Here is a 26,924-nt window from a genome sequence, read left to right as displayed (position 1 = left end):
TGCATCTGGTTGTTTCTTTAATTGAATGCAAACTCATTCATAGAAAACAGAAATGCAACCATAGCATGGAAACAGACATTAAACGGAGCTCTGAAAAAAGATCCAGACCCTCCGCCTCTCCCCAGCCCGAGGGAGAGTTATAAAAACAAGTTGAGGAGAATAAAACACATTCCCATCCCCAAGGCAGAGGCCCGACCTGATCACCCCAGCTTGGCATCTGGAACAGACCAGGTAGGGCGAAAGAGCAGCCAGGGGAACCAGAGTTGGGGCAACTCAGTGTAAACTCAAGATTTCATACGTGTGCATGTGTGTATGTAACACAGAACTTGGCTGAAGACTGGACGGAAACTTAGAAGCCAGCCTGTGTCCCAGAGTGAGGCTGGACCAGGGACACAGAGGGGAAGGGCATGTCCCTTCCCTGAGCCCCTTTCTAAGATAGGCACTGGGGCTCCTGTGGCCATGGAGGAGCTGTGCTCTCTGTAATGCCCCTCCTTCGCCTCTGGACATTCTTGGGCAGTGTCAAATGGCACTGAAAGGCCCGCAAATGGGGCTTGGCAGGACTAAGGGCCTGGAAAGAGAAAGGAAAGGAGTGCGTTGCTTTTTCCTTCCAATCCTGGTTGCCAACATCAGTCACCGGGTGCCATCGTCAGTCTGGGGGCTGACGGCATATGAAAGACCTCCGAATTCAGCTCTTCAATCACAAGCGGTTCCCACACTGCGGGCTTTGTCCCTCGTTGCTAAAGAACCAGCCCTGAGCGCAGGTCAGAGGGAGGCGGCAGCGCTGTCCAGGATCCCTTGCAGGCCTTAGCACCAAAAGCCCAGCACCAGCCGGTCAGCCCCCCAGATCTGACAGCCGCATCCATCCTGGCTGACCGGAGAGGGCAGTGATGGCAGGCAGGCACAGACCCAGCAGAAGTGGAGTGAACTCTGGTGCAGGACAGAGAATCGGGCCCCAGACCAGGGGCCCTGGAGTGCAAGCTCAGGCAAGAAGGGTGGGCTTTGGGTCCAGGCCAAGGGGGAAGGGGAAGGACAGCCAGAAAGCAAGCCATGAAATGGGCAGGCAACGCTTCCCTCCTTCCTCCTGCAGAACGACAATCGGACAGCTGATGGACGGGGACCCATGGAAGGCCCCTACACTGAGAAGAAAGCAGCAGTTTGGCCAACATTCGGGGTTGAAGGGGTGCAGGCCTCATTCCTGGCAGAGGGCAGGAGCAAGGCTCAAGGTCACCCTGTGACTGTCCTGGGCCAAGCCTGGGCTGGACCTCGCTGTCCCACCGCCCCCGGCACTGGGCGGCAGGGCTAGGACTCGTGCCGTTGGCACTATGTAACCTCCAGGTGGTGAGGCAGAGGAGCTCAGGGCCCCGTGAGAGAAGCAAGGGCCCAGCTCCCCTAGAAGACGTAGATCTTGTCCCGCTGCACGGTGTCCAGGTCATCGTCCAGCGTCAGCAACACCTGGGAGGCGGATGTGGAGTCAAGCAGGGGACGGGATGCCCCCTCTGCCCCTTCTCCACTCCCCCCCACCTACCAGGAACGACCCAAACATGGCAATGGAGGAGAGGAAGTGCCAGATGTCATGGTCGTCAAAGAAGTCGAGGAGGATGCAGTCCCGGTTGTGCTCCCGCGACTCTGCGGGGGTTTTCTGGAGAGGAACAGGGACAGCTGCCTGCTGACACCACCTGGGCAAGGCTGAGCCAGACCCACTCCCATCCATTGGAGGGCACCTCTGATGCCAGCCCCAGCCTCAGGCCAAAGAGCACCCTCTTTCGGGCTCACCCCTTGCCTTATCTCCCACATCTAAGAATTGGCCTTTAGTTGCAAACTTCTCCCTAAGGGCACTGGTCCTGATTCCCTTGCAGGCCTAGCAGGTCACCAAAGGCTCCTAACTGGTTCCCTGCCTTAGACCCCACCCCCTGCTCCAATCAGTCCTCCAGGGCTTCTTTCAGCTCACTTTCTCTCCAAAACACTCAAGTCAGGTCAGACACACCTGCCCGAGGACGACAGTAGCCATCACCTCATGGTCCTCCATGCTCTCCCCAACCTCTCTCCAGCCAACACTGGTTGGACTGTGTCTGAGGGCTGTCTGGGCCACACACTGAGGCTGCAGAGATGACCAAGAAAGATCTGATCTGTCCTCAAGGAGCTCACCATCTCTACTTGGCTCCCAAACGAATGCATCATGGACCCCAAAGCTGCCTCCGTCTTGTTACTCAAGTCATGGCACCTCTGTGCCAGAGTCTTTAAAGCCAAGAGCAAGGTCCACCTCCTCTAAGAAGCTTTCCTGGACCTCCTAACTCACAGAAGCCTTTCTGTCCTCTGCCTCCTGCACATCCCCTCACTTGTCCTCCCTGTTACCCTTCATCTCATATTGCAGAGAAAAGCCAGGAACTGACAGTCTCTCTGTCCCTGGAACTAGATTTTAAGTGTTTCAAAGGGGACTTCCCTGGTGGTCCAGTAGTTAGGACTCTGCACGCTCATTGCCAAGGACCTGGGTTCAATCCCTGGTCAGGGAACTAAAATCCCACAAGCTGTGCAGCCAAAAAAAATAAAATTGCTTCAAAGGCAGAGACCCTGCCAGACTTAGTTCTGATCACAGCAGGTGCCCTATGAACAGAGGGAAGAACCTGACATCTCTGGCTTCATACCCCAGCAGTGCCACCACTGGCTATGTGACCCTGGGCAGGTCACTTGTCTGTTTGAGCCTCGGCTGCCACATTAGTAAAATGGGGATACCTCCGCACCAGCATGGTCAATGTCAGGAGGATTAAATGTGAAAGTGGCTGTTCAAGAGCACGGGCGATGCTCACAAACAGGTTTGAAAAGAGACCTGTTTGTGGGCTCACGATGAGCCTGTAGCAGGAGGACTACTCACCTGCCAGGTGCTGAGTCCCTGGAAGAAGAAGAAGAGGGCGAAGCCCCAGACCACCGAGGTGCAGATGATGCAGAGCAGGGGGATGAGCTTGATCCTCTCCCCGCTCCGGAGCTGGGGGAGCGCAGGGGAGACCAGCCTGAGGCCCCGCCCCACCGGGGGAGCAGGGGGGAGACCAGGCTGAGGCCTCACCCCACTTCCCGCCTGCCCTTCAAGCCACTTCCCAGGCATTCAGGACGGATCCTTTAGGAAGCCTTGTCGGATCCATCCCATCACCCCAGAGCCTCAGCTGTCCCCACACTGGCAGCTGGGTGTCCTCACCCCTGAGGTCCACCCTGGCTGGGCCTCCATGTGCCCCTGTGCTGGTGTGGGGTACAGCTGGGGGGCTCCTCTCACACTGGATGGCACGAGGGCCCTGGGGAAGCCCCTGGCCCTCCGAGGGCAAGCCCACCACAGTCTCAGGGAACCCCACCTCCTCAACCTTTTCTGTGAGGAACGGGACTCGTGCCAGCTGTGTCCTGAAGTGCTACCAGTTTCGCGGGTGTACCGAGACTACAGAAGGGGCTCAGAAAACAGGTCTGAGGATGTGGAAGGCTTCCAGGGAGTACGTGGAAGGGACTAGCCTCTCCCCTCCTCAAAACTCAGTGGATGGAGATGGACAGATGGAGATGGACAGAAAGATTCTCCTTCCCTCCCAGTGCTGCCCCAGGCAGGCTGTGTCCATCTCCCTCCCCTCAAAGCAGAGCGCTGGCCGGGATGGCCAAGGAGGCTCAGCCCTCCCCGCTCACCTTCATAATAATGTAGAAGGCAAAGTAAAGAAGCAGGTTGCAGATGCCAATGGCCAACAAGTAGGAGGCGAAATCGTTGGGACGCATGATGAGCCCGTAGGCCGCCCTGGCAGGAGGGAGGACCAGCTGGTGAAGCAGGGGATGGTCAAGAGCAAGGAAGGGGCTTCCCCCCGCCCCTACCTTGTGTTTTATGAGGATGTGGGGCAGGGTTCAGAGACCATAGAGGATTCTAGAACCCCAAGGGCCAACACCTGTCTCCTGGGCCCCCGTTTCTCATGCCCAAATTTGTCCACGGCCCCCAAAGGAGCCAGCGGCTGGCCAAGTCCCCAGCTGCCCACCCAGCCTGGGGAATGCAGATGATGCCTGGACTCACAGAGACCAGTTGATTATGTTGCCCATAACCAGCAGCACCATGCGGTCCTGGAGGGAAGCAGAGACATGGGGACTGAGAGGAGAGAAGTGGAGGGAGGCCTGAGTCAGTGGGTCCCCAGCCCATGCCACCCCTGGGCTCTCAGCTTTGCTCTGCCCACCCCCCCAACCCCCCACTGGAGGAAGGAGCACAGAGAGAGGAGGGGCCTGGGAGCTGGGCAGGTACCACATAGAGAGGCCCGCTGCACTGCCGGATGCAGTCCGTGTAGAGCACGTGGAGGATGCGACGGCAGATCCCCGAGTCTGCGAGAAGGGAAGGTGCTCAAAGGCCCAGGCACCCTTTTGTCCCGGCCCCTGCTCTGCACCAGCTGAGAGGAGCCAGGGCCTTCAGGGGCACAGCTGTGCCAAGGCCTCATGAATTCCATGCCCGGTGATTCTTCCAGGATCTCCATGAGAGGGCAGAGCCCCAAAGTCTCCTGTGAGGCCAGGTCCCCCAGGCCCCCAACCCCAGCAGGCCCTGGGCAAGCCCTCACCCACCCAGCTTCCAGCGGCCCATGTAATAGAGCTGTGTGCTGAGCAGCAGGGTGGCAATGATGTGGATGACCGAGAAGATGATCCAGAACGCTGTGTTCCCCTTGCCAAAGACCTGTGGGGGTCCCCGAGGGCAGGGGTGAGGAGGCGCCGGGGAAAGCCCCTCCCTCCGCCCCCGGCCTGCCCTTCTTCTGGAGGAGCTGGGCTCTCAGCCGTGCCAGGCTGGGAAGGCGCCCTAGGGAAGGAGCAGGGGTCTCTCCAGCAGGGGTGGCGGGTGGGGGTGTGTGCACACGCGTGCACCTGTACTCTGGGTGAGCAGAATGGGCCGGGGCCTCACCACGCCCAGCACGGAGAAGAAGATGACGATGGCCAAGCAGGCGTAGGCGCTGTAGGCACTGGCGTTGATGTCTGGGTGCCGCTTCTGGTAGAGCTTCAGCATGCAGAGCCCCGCGATCATGTACATGAACGACGTGTCTAGGCGGAGGGACGGACGTGGCCATGAGCTGTGGAAACCTCCATGGAGCCCCGGCATGGAACCCCAGCCCCCACACCTCGTCACGGCCACAGAGCAAGCTGGCAGTAGCCTGGCACTTGAACCCCGGCTCCTTAATTGTCCCTGCCGCGCCACACTGCTGCCCCTCTGGCTGTCACCCACAGTCTGACTTCCCCTGATGACAAGGACAACTCAGTCTAAGCACCCTGAGATTAGGGACTGTGTCTTGGTTATCTTTGTCTCCATAGAAAAGACTTGACAGATGCATGAAACAGCACTCAGATGCCTATTCTCTACAAGCTAAGCTGCAAGGAGATCAAACCAGTCCATCCTAAAGGAAATCAACCCTGAATATTCACTGGAAGGACTGATGCTGAAGCCAAAGCTCTAATACTTTTGGCCACCAGATGCGAAGAGCCAACTCATTAGAAAAGATCCTGATGCTGGGAAAGATTGAAGGCAGGAGGAGAAGGGGGTGACAGAAAATGAGATGGTTGGATGGCATCACCAACTCCATGGACATGAGTTTGAGCAAACTCCAGGAGATAGTGAAGGACAGGGAAGCCTGGCGTGCTGCAGTCCATGGGGTTGCAGAGCAGGACAAGATTTAGTAACTAAGCAACAACAACAAGATGTAGGTTCACACAAGTCCTCCAGCCCTGGAGTCTCCCACACAGCTGCATCTTGGGGATCTCAATCCTTGCAGGTGAGTGGGGAGGGCAAAGTCAGGCAGGTCCCTGTTCTAGGTTCAGCCAGCGAAGAGGGAGTCCCCACTCACCAAACTGGAAATTGGTGTAGTTGGGGCAGACGTGATAGCAAGCGCTAAGCAGCCCCTCCATCATCAGGGCCGTGCCCATGGCATAGAAGAGGCCAAAGTGTTTGGGGATCCCACATTCCTGTCGGGGAGGGAGAAGGGAAGGGAGAGAGAGAAGGTGAGGCAGTGAGGTGGGAAAGGAGGAAGGAAGGGGCCCTGAAGAGGGAGATCATGAGAGAGGAGTGGGACTGGGATAGAGTGATTTAGGAAAGGCTGGGCTTTGATGGGCAGAGCAGGGCTGGGCACGGCCACGCCTGCTGGCAAGGGTCTGGAGTGAGGCCGGGGTGGGCGGGGCGGGCTACTCACCAGGGCACAGAGGTCATTGCGCAGCAGGGCCCGGTTGTGGTTGATCTCCCGTTGCAAGATGATGAGCAGGAAGAGCAGCCCCAGCAGGATGTAACCCAGGTTGCTGAGGATGTTGTTGAAGGCGCTGGAAGGGGCAACACGGGGCACACTGTCTCGACCTCAGGCCCGGGCCCCTTCCCCATCTGAGAGGTGGGCATTCACAGAGCCCCTGCCCCTTGGTTCACCAAGGGACAGGAAAAGGGGGCCTCGCAAGACGATTCCCACCTGAGGTTGCCCAGCGGGTGGGCACAGAGGAAGTTGTAGTAGCAGATATCCTGGTTCCCTGTGACATTCACCACCTGCAGTGGGAGCCGGAACAGGGTAGGGCGGAGGGGGGGAGCTGCTAACTCGCCTGACTCAGCCCACAGCCTGCGCCACCACCCGTCCCGTTCTCCAAAGGATGGATCGGTGCCAGCTCGGCCAGCACGCGTGTGCACACGACACCAGCGAGCCCCACTTCTAGCACAGTCACTGCCCTCCTTGCTAGGTGTGGCTGAAAACTCTCGAGGCATGACCACGATTGAGGTTCTTGCCCCACGGCACAGAGAAAAGGGAAGGGGAACTGAGACCTACTTGCCCACCACTTCTGTTTCATAAAATCCCTACTTACTGGGGGAGGTGCCATCAGGGCTAGCATGCTGCCCCCCATTTGGCAGATGAACCAACTGAGGCTCAGGGAGGTTGAGGGACTTGCTCAAGGCCACCCAGCTGGTAAGGCAGAGCTGGGACTGGAACCCTAGGACCTGGGCTTGCTCCAGAGCCTCAGGCTGGGAGGCTCTGCCTGGGCAACACCCCAGAGTCTGTGGCAGCTGCTCAGAGGCACTTAGCATGGACCCCGCCCGCTCACCGTCTGGTAGGTGATCACCAGCTGCACCACGGGAAGTGCGTAGAAGACGGCAATGGTGGCGATGTTCCTGGGGAGTAGGAGGGTGCTGGTGAGCTGGCAGCACCCAGAAAGAGAGCCTGAGACCCCACCACCCTGTCCTGCCCCACCTGCTCACCAGAAGTAGATCTGATACTTCTTCCGCAGGACACGTTTGTCCTTGCGTGCGAGGTCAGCCACGTAGAGGTATTGCTATGTGGGGAGAAGCTGGAGTGAGCCCCCTGCCCAACCGCCCTGGAAGGCCCTCTTGCCCCAGGAGAGGAGGACAGGGGGGCCTCCCTCCCACTGGCCAGAGTTCTGGTGGACAGGGTTTTGGGTGGTCCGGAGGCCTGGGAGCCAAGTCAGTTTCCCCAGAAGCTGTGCTGCCCTAACAGAGCTCTCTCCCTTTGCTTTCCTAACACGCCACGGGCATGGGCGGGGGCGGTGGGGGGGCACCTATGTGGGGCTGAACATAGAATCCCACTTCCTTGTTAACCAGGGCGGGCTCTCCTGGGCTCACACCTTGGTGCGAATGACATTCTTGTCTGAATCGATGTCGGCCAGAGTGTCATAGTCATCTTCCTCCACGGAGCTCATGGAGTCCAGGCGTGGTCGAGTGCCCACAGGGTCTGGGGAAGAAAGCAGGAAACGGTTATCAGGTGGGCACTGAACCCAAGGTCTGGGGCAATTGTCACAATTTCTAGGTGGTGGGAGGAGGCAAATTGTGCGCTCAGAGTGGGGGCGGAGGTGGGCTCAGGCCTGGGGAGGAGGCATCAGGTGCTCCTGAGTCCTAGAGGGGAGCCAGGATGGGCTCTGCACAAGAGGCCACCCACCAGGGACCGCTCGAGCCCTGCCCCTCACTAGGCTTGGGTTTCCAGGCCAGAACACTGAGCAGACCTCAGGCCCCAGACACGAGCAGCAGGACTAAATCAGCAGAAGTCATGCTGATTAGAAGATGCCCAGTCGTGTGGGTTCTGAGAAGACACTGCCATGGCCCCCGCTGGGTAAAGACCCAGTGGGCCCTGGGGTGCAGGCAAGGGTGACAGGCTGCCTCTAAGAAGAGCACCAGCTACTTCATCCTGTTCTTTTCTCATCAGAAGCTTCCTCCCACAACCTTGCTGACCAAAGCCCCCAGAGGCTGGGACGTAACACCCTTGCCCACGAGCCCCAGCAGACCAGCAAGAGAGGCACTGGGAAACACAACAGCTGACCAACATCTGGCCTGGGGATAGCGGGGGTGCCAGCCCACCAGCGTCAGGGGCCAGTGCCTGCCTATTTCAAAAGACACACGAGCTAGCAATTATCGGCATTAGACGGGCAAGCCATGCACAAAGCATCTTTCTGGTCCTCGAGCCTCCTGGCTCCAGTCAACCGCCCTGGCAGGAGCTGATTGGCAGAGCAGCGCCCACCCTCCCCACATCTACCCATGGCAATGCACAGCTGCCGCATCTGGCCAAAGGGGAGGCGTCGCTTGAACTGGTCGTGCCCTTCAAAGGAAAGGGAAAGTTACCAGGGAAGCGGGGCCAAGGAGGAAGGGATGAGAGAGGAGGAGGCAGGGAGACAACAAGCCCTTCCCTGGTTCCAGCAGCTGGCAGAAGAGGCAACAGCAGCTAGCACCAGCCCGGCATCACATGGCCCTCCCCCACTTGGCCCACTCACCCTGGTAATTGTAGGAGAGGTCCCCAGGGCCGGCGCTGTCAACCAGACCGTCGGTGGAGCCGGTGGAGCCAGAACCGTTCTCTGCGGGGGTGAGGCCAGTAGAAGAGACCTCAGGGCAGGTGGCCCTGGACCCGACCCCAGGGGGCGTGGAGGAGGCCACTGGAGGTGGTGACCAGCGAGCTTGGGCGCTGACACCTACCAAAGGAGCCGTAGTTGTAGCCATCATAAGGGGAGCTGCCAGGAAAGGAGTCGGCCAGGACCCGAGGGTGACCTGCAGGGAGAAGTCAGGGACCCTTAGCCTTGGAAGCAGAGAGAGGCTGAAAGCCAAGGAGAAGAGGGCAGGAAGACTCCAGAGAAGAGAGATGCTGAGGACCATGGTGGCAGCAAAGAACAAGCAGCAAACACAGCACACTCCCACCAGCATCAGCCCCTGACCCAGTGGAAACATTCGCCTCCTCTGTCCTCCCTAGAGAGACTGCAGCGACAAGGAACTGACCATCTAAGTTACCAGCAGCAAGGACAGACCCGCATCACCGGCCCGGATCCCACACAGACCCCCATGAAAAACTTCCCGTTCCCGCCCACTGTGGATGCGAGCTCCTCTGCCCACAGTGCCTGGAGCTTACCAAGAAGAGAAGCTGAGAGAGAAGGTCCCAAGCAGGAGGGAGGATAGAGAGAGCGGGATAGAAGAAAGGGAAAGAGAACGAAAGGTTAATAATCCCAGACATGGTGAGCTGCGTTATCTGAAGCGGCAGACCAGGTATGAAGACCCTGGCACTGAGTGAATCAAGTGATGGCCTTTAAAACGGGCAAATTAGAGACCAACAAGCACTCCGTCCCAGCCCCATTTCCACCTGCACTGTTACTCCCTATCTGAACATCCCAAAGCCGCTGCCTCCTCCAGCCCTCAAGGGAACCATCCACCGCTATTCCCTCCCCACCACAAAGCAGATAGCCCTCCCCACCTAGACCCTCTGCAGATACCGCTTTCTGGGCAGGCTCGGTCCACGGCCACCAGAAGGCTTTTCTTCCTTTGCCTGCAGGGACAGAATCCAGAAGCAAACCAGAAGGGCAGGAGGAGGCGCCGTCCTCTGCTGGCCTGGCCCACCTTCCACTCTCTCCACCCCACAGCCCTGGCCTCCATCTACAACCCCAGGGGTCTTCCCAGGCTGGGAAGCAATGTGGGGGTCTCCCTGCTGGGGAAGAAGGTTGAGGGGTAGGGGTTGGTCTCCAGAGGAGAAGCCCAGGGACCTGAGACCCTCACAGGGACCCGCCTTCCTCTGCCCCATGGAGGGAGCTTAGCCAGGGGCACTCAGATCCGGCCAGGCCATTTCCTCGACATCCCCCGCCTGACCCACCCCAGAGCGGGGGAGGGTCCAGCGGTTCCACTTTACCTCCAGTTTTCCCAACAGGCCAGGAGCACGGTAAGCAGGTAGAAGGAGAGAAATATGCCCAGGCAGAAGAGCATACCGCCAACGTAGGCCTCCGCTGTGGGGAGGGGAGCGGGCAGGAAAACAGACCAACGCTTTCCAAGCCTGCCGGTCACAGCACACGGGGCCCAGCCTCATCTCTCCTACGTCTCCCCTTGGTGGAATGGCCCAGCCGGTGCAGACAATACACCAGACTTGACATGGTTCCTGTCTGCTCATGCACCTCCCTCTGCTAGAACTTTCTCTTCTAGTGCTTACTCCTTGACTTAATCTTTAAAGCACAGCTGAGGTGCTGCATCCCCTAGGAGGCCTTCTCCGCCCTGACCTCCCACAGAGACCATCCTGGGCTCCTCACAGCCCTCAGCACCCTACAGGGCAGCAGGGTCTAGGCAGGGGCGCCCTAAGGACCACAGGTGGAGCCCCGGCACTGGGCATGCAGAAGGGGCTTGAGACAAACGTGCTGAGTAAGGACTCTGTGTCGGAGAGGCAGCTTCTTTCCCCTCCCGTCACAGTCTTTCATGTTTATCTTATACGTTCCACTTTACAAAGGGCTCTATTAATCACTCAGTAAATATTTGTTGAGCCTGACTAAAGGGCAGAGAAGTTTCCTACCAATTTTGTAGGACCAACCAATCTTGCTGAACTGATTTAGTGAGACTAACAGAGACTAACAGATTCTAGTACTCCTGTTATAGAGATGGGGAAACTGAGGCTCAATGAGATTACCCTGCCTATAAAGGCAGACACAGATCTAGAACTCAATCCCGCAATCTCTTTACTCATGGATGCTCCGAAGTGCATTACCCTGGCACTCACCACGCTCCCATCATGAAGCCTGCCAAGAATACTCTTTCTTCCTACCCTGTCAGCCTGCTCAGGTAGGTCCTCCTCATCCATCCCATTCAGAAAACACTCCCTACCCCAGGCTTGAAAGAGGAGCCAGAGGCCAGGCCATCCCCACTCAGCCACCCACACTCACATGTGACTGCTCTCGAGACCAGCACGGACAGGGTTTTCTGGCGGTGCCCTTGATCGACCGGTTCATCTGGAAGTAAAATGTCAAAATGGCAAACAAGCATCTGCCTGGAGCTTGGGTAGAGATGGTGGGATCAGGCCTGGACGAGTCTAGGGCCAAAAACCTATATCCCATCAGATCCACCAGCCATGCAGGCTCTTCTACCTCCCAGGAAGAGCCCAACTCCTCTCCACCCCCAGCCAGGCCCAGGGCACAAAATGTACCTTCTATAAAGGGGTAGAAAGGCAGGGAGCCCCCACACGCCTGGTCTTCAGTTTTCACCACCACTACCACGTAAAAGCTGTTGCTGGGGAAGTCCTTACGCTGCAGGATGATGATGGTGATGACAATGGTGGTATGATGACGACTGTTGTCATCACATCACCATCCCCACCCTCTTCTGAACAGACACTATGCTAAACACTTGGCATATATATTATTTTACTTAATCCTTACAAAGATCCTCACGAGTAGGTACTATCATCATCCCTGTTGGAAGTTAGGTTGGGGTCACACTGCCAGTAAGTGATACAGCCAGGATAATCTGACTTCAAAGCCCAAACCCTGCACCTACATTATTGCCAGGTGAGCAAATGTGGGTATGCCCACCATCGTGGAAACCATGGGTGCCCTATTACAGTTTGAGCATCAGTCAGGAGAAAAAGTGGAGGGATTACAGTGTCTCCATCAGCTGCACGACTAGATGCCATGAGGTGAACATATGCCTCCCCCTCCCTGGCCCCAGCACAGGTTTTAGCCTTTGCCAAGAGCAGCCCTCATCACTAGCCAGTTGCAGGGAACGGGGCAGACATGATAGCCATAAAGGGTACTCTGCTCTTTCCTGTCCCCAAAGGCAACTGGGATTGAGATTCAGTGCTTGCAAATACCAGGGGACCCAAAGTCTTGGGGACTGGCACACCAAGACTCAGTCCTGTGGCAGGTTAGGAATGGGGCAGGGGCAACGGAGCAAGGTTGAGGACGGCTAATCACCTGGCCGCATCCCCCAGGGGGCCACGTGCATTCCTACCTGCACAGTGATGGCCGCCTTCTTGGTCATCGTCTGATACATGCCGATGAAGGCTACATTGTTGTCTAGGTCATACACAGGACACTGCAGGGAGAGGAGGGCAGAGACCGATGGACAGGGTCCCGGGCCCCGTCCCCTCTCTTCAGCAGCCCGGCGCCCCGCTGGCAGGGCGCGAAAGGGCCACGGACTCACCAGCACGTCCTGGATGGAGACCACGGAGCAGGGGAAGGCCGTGCGGGAGGCCACCCTGACGATGACCGAGTCCACTCCTTCTGGGAACTCGTACTTGAAGTACTGAGGGCGGGGAGATCCCCACCCTGTGAGGATGCTTTCTCTGCCCCTCTAGAAGGGGAGTGTGTGAATCCCCCCAGTGTCGTGCAATGGAGACTCTCTGGAGAGAGAGGCCCTGACCACAAGCAGCAGCCCCATTTCCTACATATCGCTCCTCTCAACCTCGGCTGGGCATGCAGGATGTGCCCAAGAGGCAAGTAGGAGAGATGGCCGTCCAACCCTATGTCTCTGCGCTCCCCAGGCCATCTGTTCCCCGCCACCTTGGGGCCAGGGCTCCTGTCTCTACTGTAGAGTTCCCATGGAGTACAGCCAACCTGAAACTCCTGGCCACCCCCACCCCTCAAGTTCAAGCCTCCCCTTTTCTCCCCTTGAGAGGCAGTAGACAGGGAGGTCTTACCTGGGGCTGCGCTGCCGTGGTGTTGAAGCTGAAGGGCTCCCCGGTCCTGTGGGGCAGAGAAAAGCCGCCCCCCCCCGCCCGAACACCATCACTCCCAGAGCTTGGGAAGCAGGACAGTCCCGCACGCCCCCTCCCTCTCCCCTGCAGACCTGAGCACGAAGTCATCCATTCGGCTGACGCGGAGCTGGTACGTGGTGTTAACTGGTGACAGGGTAGACACATCCACGTAGAAGAACTGGACCTCAGACTCATTCTTGGTAGGGGGCTGACACAGTGTTCGCTCCACCTTTTGGTAGAGGTACTTGCGCTGGAACCTGTGGCCCGAGGCAGAGTCAGGATGTGACTGCGGTCCTGGTCTTGCCGCTCCAGGGGAACAGGGCCCTCCACACTGGCCCCACCACCTCCCTACCCCACCCCGGCTGGGCTGACAAGCTCCTGGTCGGCTGGCTTGGCCCTCTGGCTGTTGACCAGCCTCCTGTCTTAGGGGATTGGGAGGAGAAACAGAGGGGTGTTGGGGTGGTCAGAGGCCCTGGACAAGGGTCCGGGTGAGGTTCTGATCAAGGCCTGGCCTGAGAAGACCCCCCCACCCCCTACCCTGCACGCAGGTCCTACTCACATCCCTCGGAGGATCAGGGGCACCTGGAAGGACACCACCGCCTCCTTCTGGCGGACCACAAACAGCAAAGGCGCGCCCTTCTGCTTGTTCAGGACATTCACGGACACTCGCACACCTTCCGTCTACAGAAGGACATGGAAATGCCCCTTGGTCAAGCCCATGGTGACTCTAACTCTGCCACAGGGAACACATGGCTCCAGAGACTCCGCAGACCACTCTGCTTTCCCATCCAGGTTGGGCTGGGGAGATACCTAATGGCAACCCACTCCAGTATTCTTGCCTTGAGAATCCCATGGACAGAGGAGCCTGGTGGGCTATAGACCACAGGGTCACAAAGAGTTGGACATGACTGAGTGACTAACACACACACACACACACACACACACACACACACACACACACACACACACTGCTTCACACACACACACTGCTTCACACACACACATGCACGTACACATATGTGCATACAGAGGGACACAGGAGAGCAAGAGTGCTCTGCAGCCTCCTTCCTTGTGAGTCAGGAAAATTGCTATTCCACAACTCACCTGGTGGCCAGAGGCCACACACACGGAGGTAGGGAAACAGGACTTGTTGAAAGCCAAGAAGGCCAACTTCTATTCTCAGCTCCGACCAAGGGTCAGGGCTGTGGAAAAGTCACTTCACATCTCTGAGCCTCACCTTACCCCCTCTATAAAATGGAGACGTTGCCATTCTTGGCACTATGAAGGAAAGGATAGAGGACACTCAGAGCTTAAAGAAAAAGAATAAAATTAAATGAATCTTGGGAATGCTTGTTACTGGGCTGCTGAAACCCAAGCTCAGGGCAGCATTCCCCTGAGGGGTAGAGGCCACAGCCCTCAGGGTAACCCCACATATGGGTAACCTCACATATGGGGGCAAACAGAGACAGGACTCTAAGCTGGATGAGATCAAACTTCAGAGAACCAAGCACTGAAGGCAGATCTTGGCCTGCCATCGAAACCTAATACCTCCCTATTTCTGAAAAAAAAAATCAGATTCCCATTCTGAACTCCACTACTTCTTAGTAAATCCAGTCCTGGTGAGAGTTGAGTCGGAGACCATCAGCCAGGCTGGGGCAAGAGTTCTCCCAATTTCAGCCCCACTTTGGGTCTGAACTGCCCAGACCCAGCTGTGCTGGGTGCTCAGCTCACAGGTGGGGAGGAAATGAAAGAGAAATCAGAGTGGGGAAGCTTCTCCACGGTAGGCAAACTCCCTCTCCCCTCCCACCCACCCTGGGGTTGGCTGTATCCCCATCACCTTCAACTTACAAAGCCATCTGGCTTTCCAAGGGAGGATGAAGGCTGGGAAGGTCCCAGCAGTTACAGCAGCCTGCAAAGTCCTGCATTCATTTCCCCAGGGAGTCTCAGCCATAAGCAACCCCCAACTCCTGGGCAGAGCCTTTCAGCTTGGGCCAGTCTCATCCTCCTGGGGTTTTCTGGGCCAAGCCCAGTAGCAAACCTGCTTCCTTGCTCCCAGACCCACAGCACTGTCAAGATTGTGGGTGTTGGGTAGGGAGCAAGGCCAGTCCTGCTCAGACTACAGCTGATGGAAAGGAAGTGATCAAAAAGAGAAGGGGGGGAAGGAGGCAACTTCAGAAACCTGTCCAGAGGTAGCTTCAAAACAAACATCCCCAGCACAGGAGGAAACTGCTGGCAAGAGGGTCTAGTGTGGTTCTGGAAAACCCACAGGGGCGGTGTTCTTGGGAACCGACAGAGCCCTGGTCGGCTGGCTCGCCCTACTCGCCACCAGCCCGGAGCCCAGCCCCGTCCCTCACCCGGTTGCGGGTCACGGTATGGTTGAAGGTGTAGATGTTGACCAGCTCGCTGTTGACCTCATCCACGTAGGTGCGCTCAAACTCCGCGTCTTTCTGCGAGACGTTCTTAGGCCCCAGAACTCCCAGATGGCTCTCGACTGAGGCCACCAAGAGAGCCAAGAAGGGCAAGCCCAGGGCGAACATGGCCCCGGCAGGGTGGCAGTGGCGGAGGCAGTGGCGGCGGCAGCGGCGGCGGCAAGCGACAGGACACCTCCAGGGCGGGTTGGGGCTTGGGCCGCAGCTTCCAGCATCTCACCAGGACCAGAACTTTAACCCCGGCCTGAGATTAGGAAGCGTCCCCTCCCTGGAGCCGCAGACGCGCTCTCAGGGACCAGGGAGGGGACGGGGCGGCTGGGGGCGGGAGGGCCGGGGGAAGGGTGACGGGCCTCAGGAAGGGGCCCCAGCTCGCCAGGGGCCGAGCACGGCCGGGAGACTCGGTGGGCACCCGGCGGGGATGTGACAGCCCGGAGGCGGCTGGTTGCTGGGAGCCGGGAGACGCCGCCTGGGAAAGAGTGAGAGCGAGGGAGGGAGGGGAAGCCGATGGCCGGGCCGGCCGCGAAGGGGCGGAGAGTCTGAGGGTGAGGGGCGTGATAGGAGGTAGCCACCCGACGCCGCGCGGCGCCGCCAGTTCTTTCGGGCGCCGGCCCTTTAAGGGCGGGCGGACGCGGAGGCTACGGTGCTCAGAACTCCTGGGAGTGAGCGACGCCGCAGGGCGGTAAACAGCAGGACTGCCGGCCCGCCCGCTGACGTCAGGGGAAACTGACACGGATTTAAAGGGCCAGGGCCCGAATTGGGTCTTAAAGGGGCCGCCGCTTTCCAGCTGGAGGCATTCTCCCACTCCTATCCTGTTACCGCCTCCTCTTCCATTATCTTTCCCGCACCTGAAAGGTCACTTTGGATTTGATGGTTGGCTCCGTTAAGGATCTCCAAGAATTGGATTCTCGTTGACAAATTCTCTTTCTCAAACATAAGGATTACCCTCACCCCTTCAACGCTGCCATTACCACTAACATCCTCCACTCCTGGGCCTTTCTTTTCCTCCCAATGATCCTAAGAAAAGAAAAATTTCTAAGAACTAGGAAACTGCCCGCGGAGGGGGAGCCAAGACAGAACCGCCAGAGGAACCCTCTCGCCTCCCTGCAGCGGCCACACAGCTTCAAGGATGCCTTCAAAGCTTGCCTTTCTGTCTGATGAGGCAGCTACAAAGCTCATTGAAAGATAATGACTTTGTAAATTGGTGAAGCCTTTTCTACAAATTATTTTTGCACCATGTCTTAAGAAGCTTAAAGAGCTTTACATTCTTTGACCCAGTAATTCCACTTCTGGGGCACTATTCTAAGGAAATAAGAAATACAGATTAAAAAAATCGTGTGGGCAAATATGCTTATCACTGTGATACTTAAATAAAGCATAAAGGAAACAGCTTAAATGTCCACAATGAAGGAGTGGTTAAGTGTACTATTATCATGAAGCCATGGAAAGTGATGCCTAAGACTTTTCGGAATATGCAAGCAAAGAATTCAGGATATGACACTATATAAACAGTATGTTTTCCAAATACATAGAAAAACATTGACGAATGCATGAAATTTAGTAATGATTACCTTTGAATTACAGGCTTCCCAGGTAGCTCACCTGGTAAAGAATTTGCCCGCAGTGCGGGAGATCCGGGTTTGATCTCTAGATTGGGAAGATCCCCTGGAGAAGGGAATGGCAACCCACTCCAGTATTCTTGCCAGAGAATTCCAGACAGAGGAGCTTGGCAGGCTATAGGCTATGGGTCACAAAGAGTCAGTCACGACGGAGCAATTCACACACACACATCTCTGAACTACAGGTGGCCTTTTAAATAACATACATCGTTTCCCTCTAATTCCAGAACATAGACAAGTACCAAAAAGAAAGGGAGAAAGAAAGAAATGAGAAATGGAATATTTCCTGTCATGTCAGTAAACAAGGATGCCATAGTCATCAGCGATTCAGGACCTCCAAAAGTTAATTCCTGAGTCCTAAGAGCATTCAAGAAGAATACCTGCCCGATTTGGCAGCCCTCAGACTGCAGCCACTCTCTACAGTGAGCACTGAGGAATTTCAGTCAGTTCAGTTCAGTTTAGTTGCTCAGTCGTGTCTGACTCTTTGCAACCCCATGGACAGCAGCACGCCAGGCCTCCCTGTCCATCACCAACTCCCAGAGATTGCTCAACTCATGTTCATCGAGTCGGTGATGCCATCCAACCATCTCATCTTCTGTCATCCCCTTCTCCTCCTGCCTTCAATCTTTCCCAGCATCAGGGTCTTTTCCAGTGAGTCAGTTCTTCGCTTCAGGTGGCCAAATTGTTGGAGTTTCAGCTTCAGCATCAGTCCTTCCAATGAATATTCACTACTGACTTCCTTTAGGATGGACTGGTTGGATCTCCTTGAAGTCCAAGGGACTCTCAAGAGTCTTCTCTAACACCACAGTTCAAAAGCATCCTGAGGAATTTAGGATGCGAACGCAGGATACTGGCCCCAGATAGCTGAGATGCATATGAAATCAATGAGCCCAGACTCTTGCATCTTCCCATACACAGAAAAGCGCTGAATTCCTTAACTCCGGATGTCTGGTTTTCTTTAATTAACAATAATGTATCCAAGTAAAATAAATAAGTAAAAAATAGTCTTTTGATGCTCAGACTACCTACCTTTTGTTGCAAAACTTCTATATAACCTGGCTCCTCCCCTCGCCTCCTTGAAGCAGTTCTCTCAGGATTGCTTGAGATACTGCCTCCCTGGTTTAAGTCCTAAAAATTTCCTCCGAATAAAATATAACTCTCAACTTTTAGGTTGTGACTATTTTTTAAGTCAATAGAAAGGAGAACTTCCCTGGTGGTCCAGTGGTTAAGAATCTGCCTACCAATGCAGGGGTTACAGGTTCAGTCCCTGGGCTGGGAAGATTACACATGCCTCAGGGCAATTAGCCCATGCACCATAACTACTGAGCCCCACACTCTAGAGCCTGGGAGCTGCAACTACCGCAGCCCATGTGCTCCCATGCTCTGCAATGAGAAGCCACCACAATGAAAGCCTGGGCACCACAACTGAAGAGTAGCTCCCGGCTACTTGCTGTTCACAGCCCAGTGTGGAGAGTCAGTGCAGATTTCCATATTCCAACCAGGCTTCACCTTTTCTCTCACTGCAACCCGCCTGGCCCCCCAGTAAATCTGGGACTCTAAGAAATACTGTCACCCTGAGCTTGAGCTCCCCACTGAACCTGATGTGACTTAACTGGTCTACTTGTGCCAGGAAATTTCCTGGGTGCTGTGAGGATCACAAGTTGAGGACCAGAGCATCTTTGCCACGGGCTGGTTGGTGCCGTAGCTGTATTGAATAAGCCCAGGCTGTGATTGGGGAAACAGTGACAGACTTATTTTCTTGGGCTCCAAAACACTATGGATGGGGACTGAAGCCATAAGATTAAAAGACGCTTGCTCTTTGGAAGAAAAGCTGTGACCAACCTAGACAGTATGTTAAAAAGTAGAGACATTACTTTGCTGACAAAGATCCGTCTAGTCAAAGCTATGGTATTTCCAGTAGTCATGTATGGATGTGAGAGTTGGGCGATAAAGAAAGCTGAGTGCTGACTAATTGATGCTTTTGAACTGTGGTGTTAGAGAAGAAAGACTCTTGAGAGTCCCTTGGACTGCAAGGAGATCCAACCAGTCCATCCTAAAGGAAATCAGTCCTGAATATTCATAGGAAGGACTGATGATGAAGCTGAAACTCCAATACTTTGGCCACCTGCTGTGAAGAATTGACTCATTTGAAAAGACCCTGATGCTGGGAAAGATTGAAGGCAGGAAGAGAAGGGGATGACAGAGGATGAGATGGTTGGATGGCATCACCGACTCAATGGACATGAGTTGAGCAATCTCTGGGAGTTGGTGATGGACAGGGAAGCCTGGCATGCTGCTGTCCATGGGGTTGCAAAGAGTCGGACAGGATTGAGTGAACTGAACTGAACTGTGCTTGGGATGGGGAGAAATGTCCCAACTCTGCCTCAGGTTTGGGGGCAACATGTGCCCCTCGGCCTTTTAAAATGCACATGGAGACCCTACATACAGTTCTTTTTTTCTTTTTAAATGTTTATTTATTTGGCTGTGCCAAGTCTTAGTTGCGGCATGTGGGATCTTCAGTCTTCATTGCAGCATACAGGATCTTTTAGTTGCAGTACGTGGGATCTAGTTCCCAGACCAGGGCTCAAACCCAGGCCTCTTGCATTATGAGTGCAGTCTTAGCCACTGGACCACCAGGGAAGTCCCTACATACAGTTCTTGAATCCCAGCTTCTAGAGGTGGAAGAGGACAGGAGGAGAAGGGGCGACAGAGGATGAGATGGTTGGATGGCATCATTGACTCAGTGGACATGAGTTTGAGCAAACTCCAGGAGATAGTGAAGGACAGGGAAACCTGGAGTGCTGCAGTCCATAGGGTCGCAAAGAGTCTGACATGACTGAGTGACTGAACAACAACAGCAAGAGGTGGAACTCAGGAATGTGCATTTTAAGAAGCACTCCAGAAGTTTGCTATGCACAATAAATTTTGAGAACTACTGCCCTGGGGGCCAAACAACCTTGGCCAATCAATATTCCTGTTTGCGCCCTTTCTCTGGGCAACATCTTGGGAAAAATCTATTCAAATAAACCCAGAAGGGAGTCTTCCCTTTTTCAAGGTCTTCAGGGCTTGAGCATTCAGACAGAGTTGGGGGTGGAGGCAGGGAGCAGCCCTGTATTTTCTTGCTGTTCTCAGGTCTGCAGAACCTTCCTCAGCCCTTCTGCCCCACCCACGACTACTGGTAGGAGGGCTGGAGGTGGGGGTGGGGGAGAGTCAGCACAAGCTTGTTATGAATAGGTCCTTTCTGACATCTGGCAGCCCTGAGTGGAGAGAAGACTTTTTTTTGTTGGCTGCAGCAGTCAGCATAAAAGAAGGGCAGTACTGGGTCTCAAACCCAGATTTCTGAGTGCAAAGAGGCATCAAGTCCTGAGGGCAGACCTCCTGACCTTCTGTATAGGTCCAGCCACTTCATTCTCTGCCATGTTTTATAAAAAGCCCAACCCCAGCCCTGGTGATGAAGGGGGACAGGGTGGGGTCACAAGGCTGGAAGACTTTCATTTCCCTGTGGGCCATCCTTCTCAGTCTGAATGTAGAAAGGACCTGGCAAATGGGACCATTCACCAGGCAGCTGACCAGGTCCCCAGCTTTCCATGAGTCCAGCTCCATTGTCTGTCACAGGATTTTCAAAGTTTGGAGCAAGAGGAAGGGAGGAAACTTCGGCTGGCTCAAGGGTATTGTTAAAATGACCTTAAGATTCACCAAGAGCAGGATGCTGCAGGAAGCCCAGTAAACGGATCAGCTGAATTTGATCAAATAATTGAGGAATCTAGGGGTAGGTGGTGGCCGTCCCTGTGGGTAGGTGGCAGAATCACATCAGACTTTAGAATAAAGTAATGGTATAACTTTAACTCAGAAGAAAAAGTTGCAAAACCAATCCTCCTGAAGGAAGTGAACTTGAATTTCCCTATTTCCATTGTGACTGTAGAAAGGGCTCAGTTTATCTACTCAGAACTCAGATAGAATCATCCTGGATACAGGCAGTCCTGGAAACAAGAGTATATAGCTCTTCTTTCTATCAGGTTTCCCTGGTGGCTCAGACAGTAAAGAATCTGCCTGCAATGCAGGAGACCTGGGTTCGATCCCTGGGTTGGGAAGATCCCTCAGAGAAGGGAAAGTCTACCCACTCCAGTATCCTTGCCTGGAGAATCCCATGGACAGAGCAACCTGGTGGGCTACAGTCCGTGGGGTCACAAAGAGTCAGACATGACTGAGCGACTTTCACTATCATGCAATTTCTGTCCTTTCCCAGGGCTGCCTTCATGTCTCTCTCTCATTCAAGGACTATAAAAAGACGGTTCACATCAGATTAGGAATCAGTTAAAAATACAGTATTTACTCTGTCCTGGGGATAAGGTCTCAGACTCATTCCACAGCTTCATGGTGTTGTGGGAAAAGCAAGGACTTTGATGATATAAATTTCTATGTTTAATTCACTGCATTGTCCATCTTAGACAAATTACACTTTCTGAGCCTTCAGGATTTACCTCTCATCTCTATCATGAGCTCCTAAACGCCGCACAGTGGAACTGGGCTTGACTGCATTCATCATCCTAAACTATTGTCTAAAGAGTAGGAGAGTCAAGGGAGAGCAGCTTTGATTGTGTGAGCAGGACTTTCTGCCAGAGACACATCAGCCTCTTTGCATTTCCTAAACCTGGGCTTTCACCATTCTGATGGGGAAATGTGCACAATGAGTTCAGGCCCTGCATCTGGTTCCCTGTGACCATGTGATGGAACGAAACCTCAGGGCTTTCCAGGAAATGAGTCTGGTCATCAGGTTGCTGAAACAAGCAGATGAATAATTGATCAACTCAAATCCGTATCTCCAAAGATCACCGAGATAAAATTGAGCCAGCCGTCATCCTATTTTAAGAAAGCTTGGGTCTCTGGCTAAGAAATCAGAAAATGCAGCTAAAGAACATTTCACTTCTCTTTGACTGTATTAAAGATTGCATGCAGCTCCCAAATTGTTCTTCAAAGAACAGATTTCTTCTCTTTACATTTTGGCTAGGACCCCATAGCTGCTTCTGTTATTTCATTCGTCCCTGGAGCCTTCGCAAAAGTGATTTTCTTATTCATGATACCTTTGTTCCTCTGAACCAATCTAACTTTTTCTTCTAGTTTCATTTTTCCTATAAAAACAATCTTTGAGATGTCCCTGGCAGTCCAGTGGCTAAGACTCCGTGCTTCTGCTGCAGGGAGCACAAGTTCAATCCCTGGTAGGGGAACTAAGATCCCACAAGTTGTGTGGCATAGTCAGAAGACAAAAAAATGTATTAATTCCATTTAGTTTTTTTTTTAAATTTTTCATTGAAGTGTGTCTGTATTATACTGATATACAATATTACATGATACTGAAGCTGAAGCTCCAATACTTTGGCAAGCTGATGCAAAGAGCTGACTCATTGGAAAAGAACTTGACACTGGGAAAGATTGAAGGCAAAAGGAAAAGGGGGTGGAAGAAGATAAGATGGTTAGATAGCATCATGACAAAGGACATGAATTTGACCAAACTCCAGGAGATAGTGGAGGACAGAGGAGCCTGGCGTGCTGCAGTCCATGAAGTCGCAAAGAGTCAGACACGACTTAGAGACTGAACAACAATGAAAATACGATGTGTTACAGGTGTCCAATATAATGATTCACAATTTTTAACGGTATACTCCATTTATAGTTATAATATCAGCTGTATTTCCCATGTTGTACAATATATCCTTGTAACTTATTTTACACATAATAGTTTATACCTCTAAATTCCCTACTCCTACATTGCCCCCCGTCCTTCTCCCCACTAATAACCATTAATTTGTTGTCTATATCTGTGAGTCTGCTTTTACTTTTTGTTACATTCACTAGTTGTATTTTTTAGATTTCACATATAAGTGATATACAGTATTTCTCTTTCTCTGACTTAATTCTCTTAGCATAATACTCTCCAAGTCCATCCATATTGCTGCAAATGGCAAAATTACATTCCTTTTTTATGGCTGAGTGGTATTTCATTGTATATATAATACACATCTTCTTTATCTATTCATTTGTTGCTTCCATATCTTGGCAACTGTAAATGATGCTGCTATGAATATCGGAGTCCATATATCTTTTCACAATTCCATCTAGCTATAATCAAACAACTCCAGAAAATGTCTCAAGATTTATTTTAATAGGTATATACTGCCTCTTTCTGTTTTTGTGGTTCTTAAGTGAATTTATTTATTAATAGCTGGAATAATGTCTATTGTTTCTTACAAGCAGTAGCAAGATACTATATTGAAAGAACAGGAAATGAAGTCGAATGATTTGTACCCCAGTTTTAATTCTGGCTGTTACTCGTTTGATGATCATGAAGAAATCACTCAATCTCCTATTCATTCAGTGCCTAATTTGTACTAGTCACTAAGCTAGGTGCTGTGAACACAAAGATACTTAAAATACATTTTCTGTTCATAAGGAATTCATATCTAGCCGTGTAGAAAAGTGGTAAATGCAAAGATTTATAAATCATATTATGAGAATTCAGAGATGAGACACGTAATACAGATAGGAGCTGGCAATAGAAGAAATCAGATACATTACAGGAATCTCAGGGATTTTTAAAAGATGAGTAGGAGCTAGCTGGGAGCTTTCCTAGTGGCTCAGCAGTGAAGAATCTGCCTGCCAATGCAGGAGATGCAGGTTTGCTTCCTGGGTCAGGAAGATCCCCTGGAGGTGGAATGGCAACCCCCTCTAGTATGCTTGCCTGGAAAATCCCATAGGCAAAGGAGTCTGCCTGGTGGGCTACAGTCCATGGGGTTGTAAAGAGCCAGACCTGAGTTAGCAACTAAACAACCACAAGGAGCTAGCTTAGCAAAAGGGGCAGGAGCATATTCCAGACAGAGGGTCTCAACTTTGGGCAAAAGCATGGGCTCAAAGTTCAATGCTATTGACATAAAAGTTCAAAGTGGTGGAGGACATGAACTGAAGAGGACCAGGTCATGAAGCACATTGGATGTTACATTTAATAACTGGGGCTATCAGTGCTTATCAAAGAATATGCTGCAGTACACTGATGTGTCATTTACTTTTGACAGGGGTGCTGTCAAAGCTTTATCAGTGTATAAAATATTTTTTGATACATACGTATTTTTGATGTGATTAGTTAAGCTAAAATAAGCCAGCAAATAAGCAAGCAGCAAAGCATAAAATGAGGTCAAAGAAAGACTATGTGTTTAGCAAACATTTAAGGTCTTTGTGGCTATGTAGCTGGATTTCCCTGGTGGCACAGGGGTAAGAATCCACCTGTCAATGCAGGGAATGCAGATTCAATCCTTGTTCTGGGAAGATCCCACATGCCGTGGAGCAACTAACCCCACGTACCACAACAACTGAGCTTGTGCTCTAGCGCAGGAGAGCCACAACTACTGAGCCCCTGAGCTGCCTATGGAAGTCTCCGTGCCTAGAGCCTGTGCTCTGCAACAACAGACGCTATCGCAGTAAGACCATGTACCGCAACGAACAGTAGCCCCTGCTCACCACTACAGAAAGCAATGAGGACCCAGCGTAGCCAAAAATAAACAAACAAATAAATGGTTCAGTGGTTAAGAATCTGCCTGCCAATGCAGGGGACAGGGATTCCCAGGGTCAGGAAGATTCCCCGTGCCCTGAGGCGGCTGTGCCATGGCTGGAGGGAAACCAGGAAGGATTCCCTAGCCGGCTCCTTTCCCAAGCAGATGCTGGTGAAGACGCTTCCCCTTCCCCCACACTACCCTCTCTCCCTCTTCTGGGCCACTGAGGAGGTTCACGTGGGGTAGTTTAGACACAATCAACAAAGCCTCAGGCCTCCAGCAGCTTTGTGGCTGTGATTTAGAGGAACCTGTAAGCAACTCACAAGGTAGTGCCCCTAGGGAGTGGGTAGAGAGGAACGTGGTTTGATTAGATGGTAGCAGGGGAGGCAAAGGAGAAAAAAACACCTCAGCTTAGTATATCCATACTCATCCCTCTATAGGAGTAAATCATTTCAGTATCGTAGCCTCACTAGAAGCGACAAAGTTAATGTCACAAAAAAAAGAAACTTTCAGTTGCTAAGAAACATCATATCGGCTTATCAGTTTGCTGTTATCATTGCCGGCAAGGTCGGTGGTGTTAGTCATTGGATAGCCCTAAAGGGCCAGCTGAGTGACCCCTGTTCTGGTCACACAGCTCTGAAGAGGTAGTGCGTGGGGCAGACCTGTTAGCAGGTAGTACCTGGGGAGGCTAGAGTGATAAAGAACCGTGTCCACGCTGTCACTCAGCCGCCACCCCGTGAGACTGAGGCCATTCACCCAGCCAGGTGAGGTGGTCCGCAGCATACACCCGCACTTTCCCAGCTCGACAGTGAACTTCAAGGGAAGAGGCTGTGCTTTCTGGTCTCGTAAGAACTCTCATTCTGTATCTTCACTCGCAATTGTGGTCCCCACCCCTATCCCTCAGCATGTGGAAGCTGGCAACTCCTATTTTATTACTTATTAAAACATTTTTTTGTGGGGGCCATGCCGGGCAGCATGTGAGATCTTACCTCCCCAACCAGGGATGAACCTGTGCCCTCTCCAATGAAGCACGATGTCTTAACCACTGGACCACTAGGAAACTCCTAATCATTCTGCCATTTATTACTGGCTGTACTTCACTTTTGTATCCTTTAGAATTTTTAATGAACTTGTTTATTGGCTGTGCCGAGTCTAAGTTGCTGCGAGAGGGCTTTCTCTAGTTGAGGAGAGTGGGGGGCTCCTCTCCAATTGTGATGCACAGGCTTCTCACTGTGGTGGATTCTCCTGTGGAACACGGGCTCCAGGGCACCTGAGCTTTTGTAGTTGCGGCCCTCAGGTACTAGAACACGGGCTCAGTAGTTGTGGCACAGGCACAGCTGCCTCGAGGCATGAGAGATCTTCCCTATCCTGGGAATCTGTCCCCTTCATTGGCAGGCAGATTCTTAACCACTGGACGACAAGGGAAGGCCTCCTTTAGATTTTTCCAAAACTATTTATTTACTGGCTCTGCTCGGTCTTTGTTGCTGTGCCTGAGTTTTCTCTAGTTTTGCCAAGTGCAGCAAGAGGGCTTCATGCTGTGGTGCTTTCTCTTGTTGCGGAGCACAGGCTCTAAGACTGGTGGGCTTCAGCTGGCACATGGGCTCAGCTGGCTCTCGTGCTCTAGAACGTGGGCTCGGTAGTTGAAGCGCACAGGTTTGTTTAGTAGCTTTGAGGCTACTTTGAGGGATCTTCCTGGACCAGGGATCGAACCAGTGTCCCCTGCGTTACATGGTGGATTCATAACCACTGGACCACCAGGGACACCTTTCTTTAGATTTTAAACCTTATTTCACTTAACTCCTGCAAGTAATATCCTCCTGCTAATCTGAACTTTCTGACATATTCATACTGTAGCCAGGTAGTCTTGGAACCCCTTCACATGGACCACTGTAAATGCTTAGCTCCATAAACACGATTTAAATCTATTGCTGGTTTTTAAGGTGGGAAACAAGGTAGCCAGGGAATGCACTTAAAATAAATTGTAATAATTTTGTGGCCACATGGAGAATGGAATCAAAAAGGAGTATAATTGGTTGAAGACTGGATGAAGCTGTTGCCTTGCTGCAGGTGAGAAGACTGCTCCCCCAGGACTCTCAACTGAAAGGAAACTAGGAATCTATCTGTCATTAACTCAGTGAATCAGAATCTAGAGCTAAAAAGATACTCTAGGTTGGATGACTAATCCAAGGGCCAGGACTTTGAAGCCAGGCAAATCCGGGTTCAAAGCCCAGCTCAACCACTTACATGACTCATCTCTGACAGGACAGAAAACTCCCCCAGGCCAAACAGTAAAGTGGGAATGCACCCACCTAAAGTGCTTAGGTGGTTAATATATGGGAAATATTATCTTGAAGCTTTTCGCCCTAGATGACACAGAAACTCAGAATAGTCCAA

General features: G+C 52.9%; 1 protein-coding gene across 4 annotated transcripts; it reads right to left on the bottom strand.

Moving 5' to 3' along the window:
* On the bottom strand, window positions 1-25,722 carry SIDT2 (SID1 transmembrane family member 2). 4 transcript variants are annotated; one of them, XM_081546464.1, is made up of 26 exons: window positions 25,520-25,722; window positions 13,504-13,625; window positions 13,037-13,201; window positions 12,888-12,933; window positions 12,392-12,493; window positions 12,200-12,283; window positions 11,397-11,496; window positions 11,137-11,202; window positions 10,122-10,215; window positions 9,712-9,764; window positions 8,927-8,998; window positions 8,728-8,808; window positions 7,591-7,697; window positions 7,208-7,281; window positions 7,054-7,120; window positions 6,432-6,505; window positions 6,168-6,291; window positions 5,826-5,943; window positions 4,892-5,028; window positions 4,561-4,669; window positions 4,250-4,326; window positions 4,028-4,074; window positions 3,655-3,760; window positions 2,870-2,980; window positions 1,526-1,639; window positions 1-1,452 (listed from the first exon to the last, which is right to left on the bottom strand). In XM_081546464.1, coding segments are annotated over exons 2-26 (2,193 nt in total). In that variant the 5' UTR covers window positions 13,506-13,625; window positions 25,520-25,722; the 3' UTR covers window positions 1-1,389. The 4 variants fall into 4 exon arrangements, with proteins under 4 accessions (XP_081402590.1, XP_081402587.1, XP_081402586.1 ...); XM_081546461.1 differs by lacking the exon at window positions 25,520-25,722 and adding an exon at window positions 15,299-15,581 and having other exon boundaries at window positions 7,591-7,704; window positions 8,723-8,808; XM_081546460.1 differs by lacking the exon at window positions 25,520-25,722 and adding an exon at window positions 15,299-15,581.
* Window positions 25,723-26,924: the final 1,202 nt, after the last annotated feature.

Source organism: Giraffa tippelskirchi, chromosome 11 (genome assembly GCF_054371585.1).
Source record: "Giraffa tippelskirchi isolate mGirTip1 chromosome 11, T2T-mGirTip1v1.2.pri, whole genome shotgun sequence".
NCBI lineage: Eukaryota > Metazoa > Chordata > Mammalia > Artiodactyla > Giraffidae > Giraffa > Giraffa tippelskirchi.
This window is presented reverse-complemented; position numbering and strand designations above follow the sequence as displayed.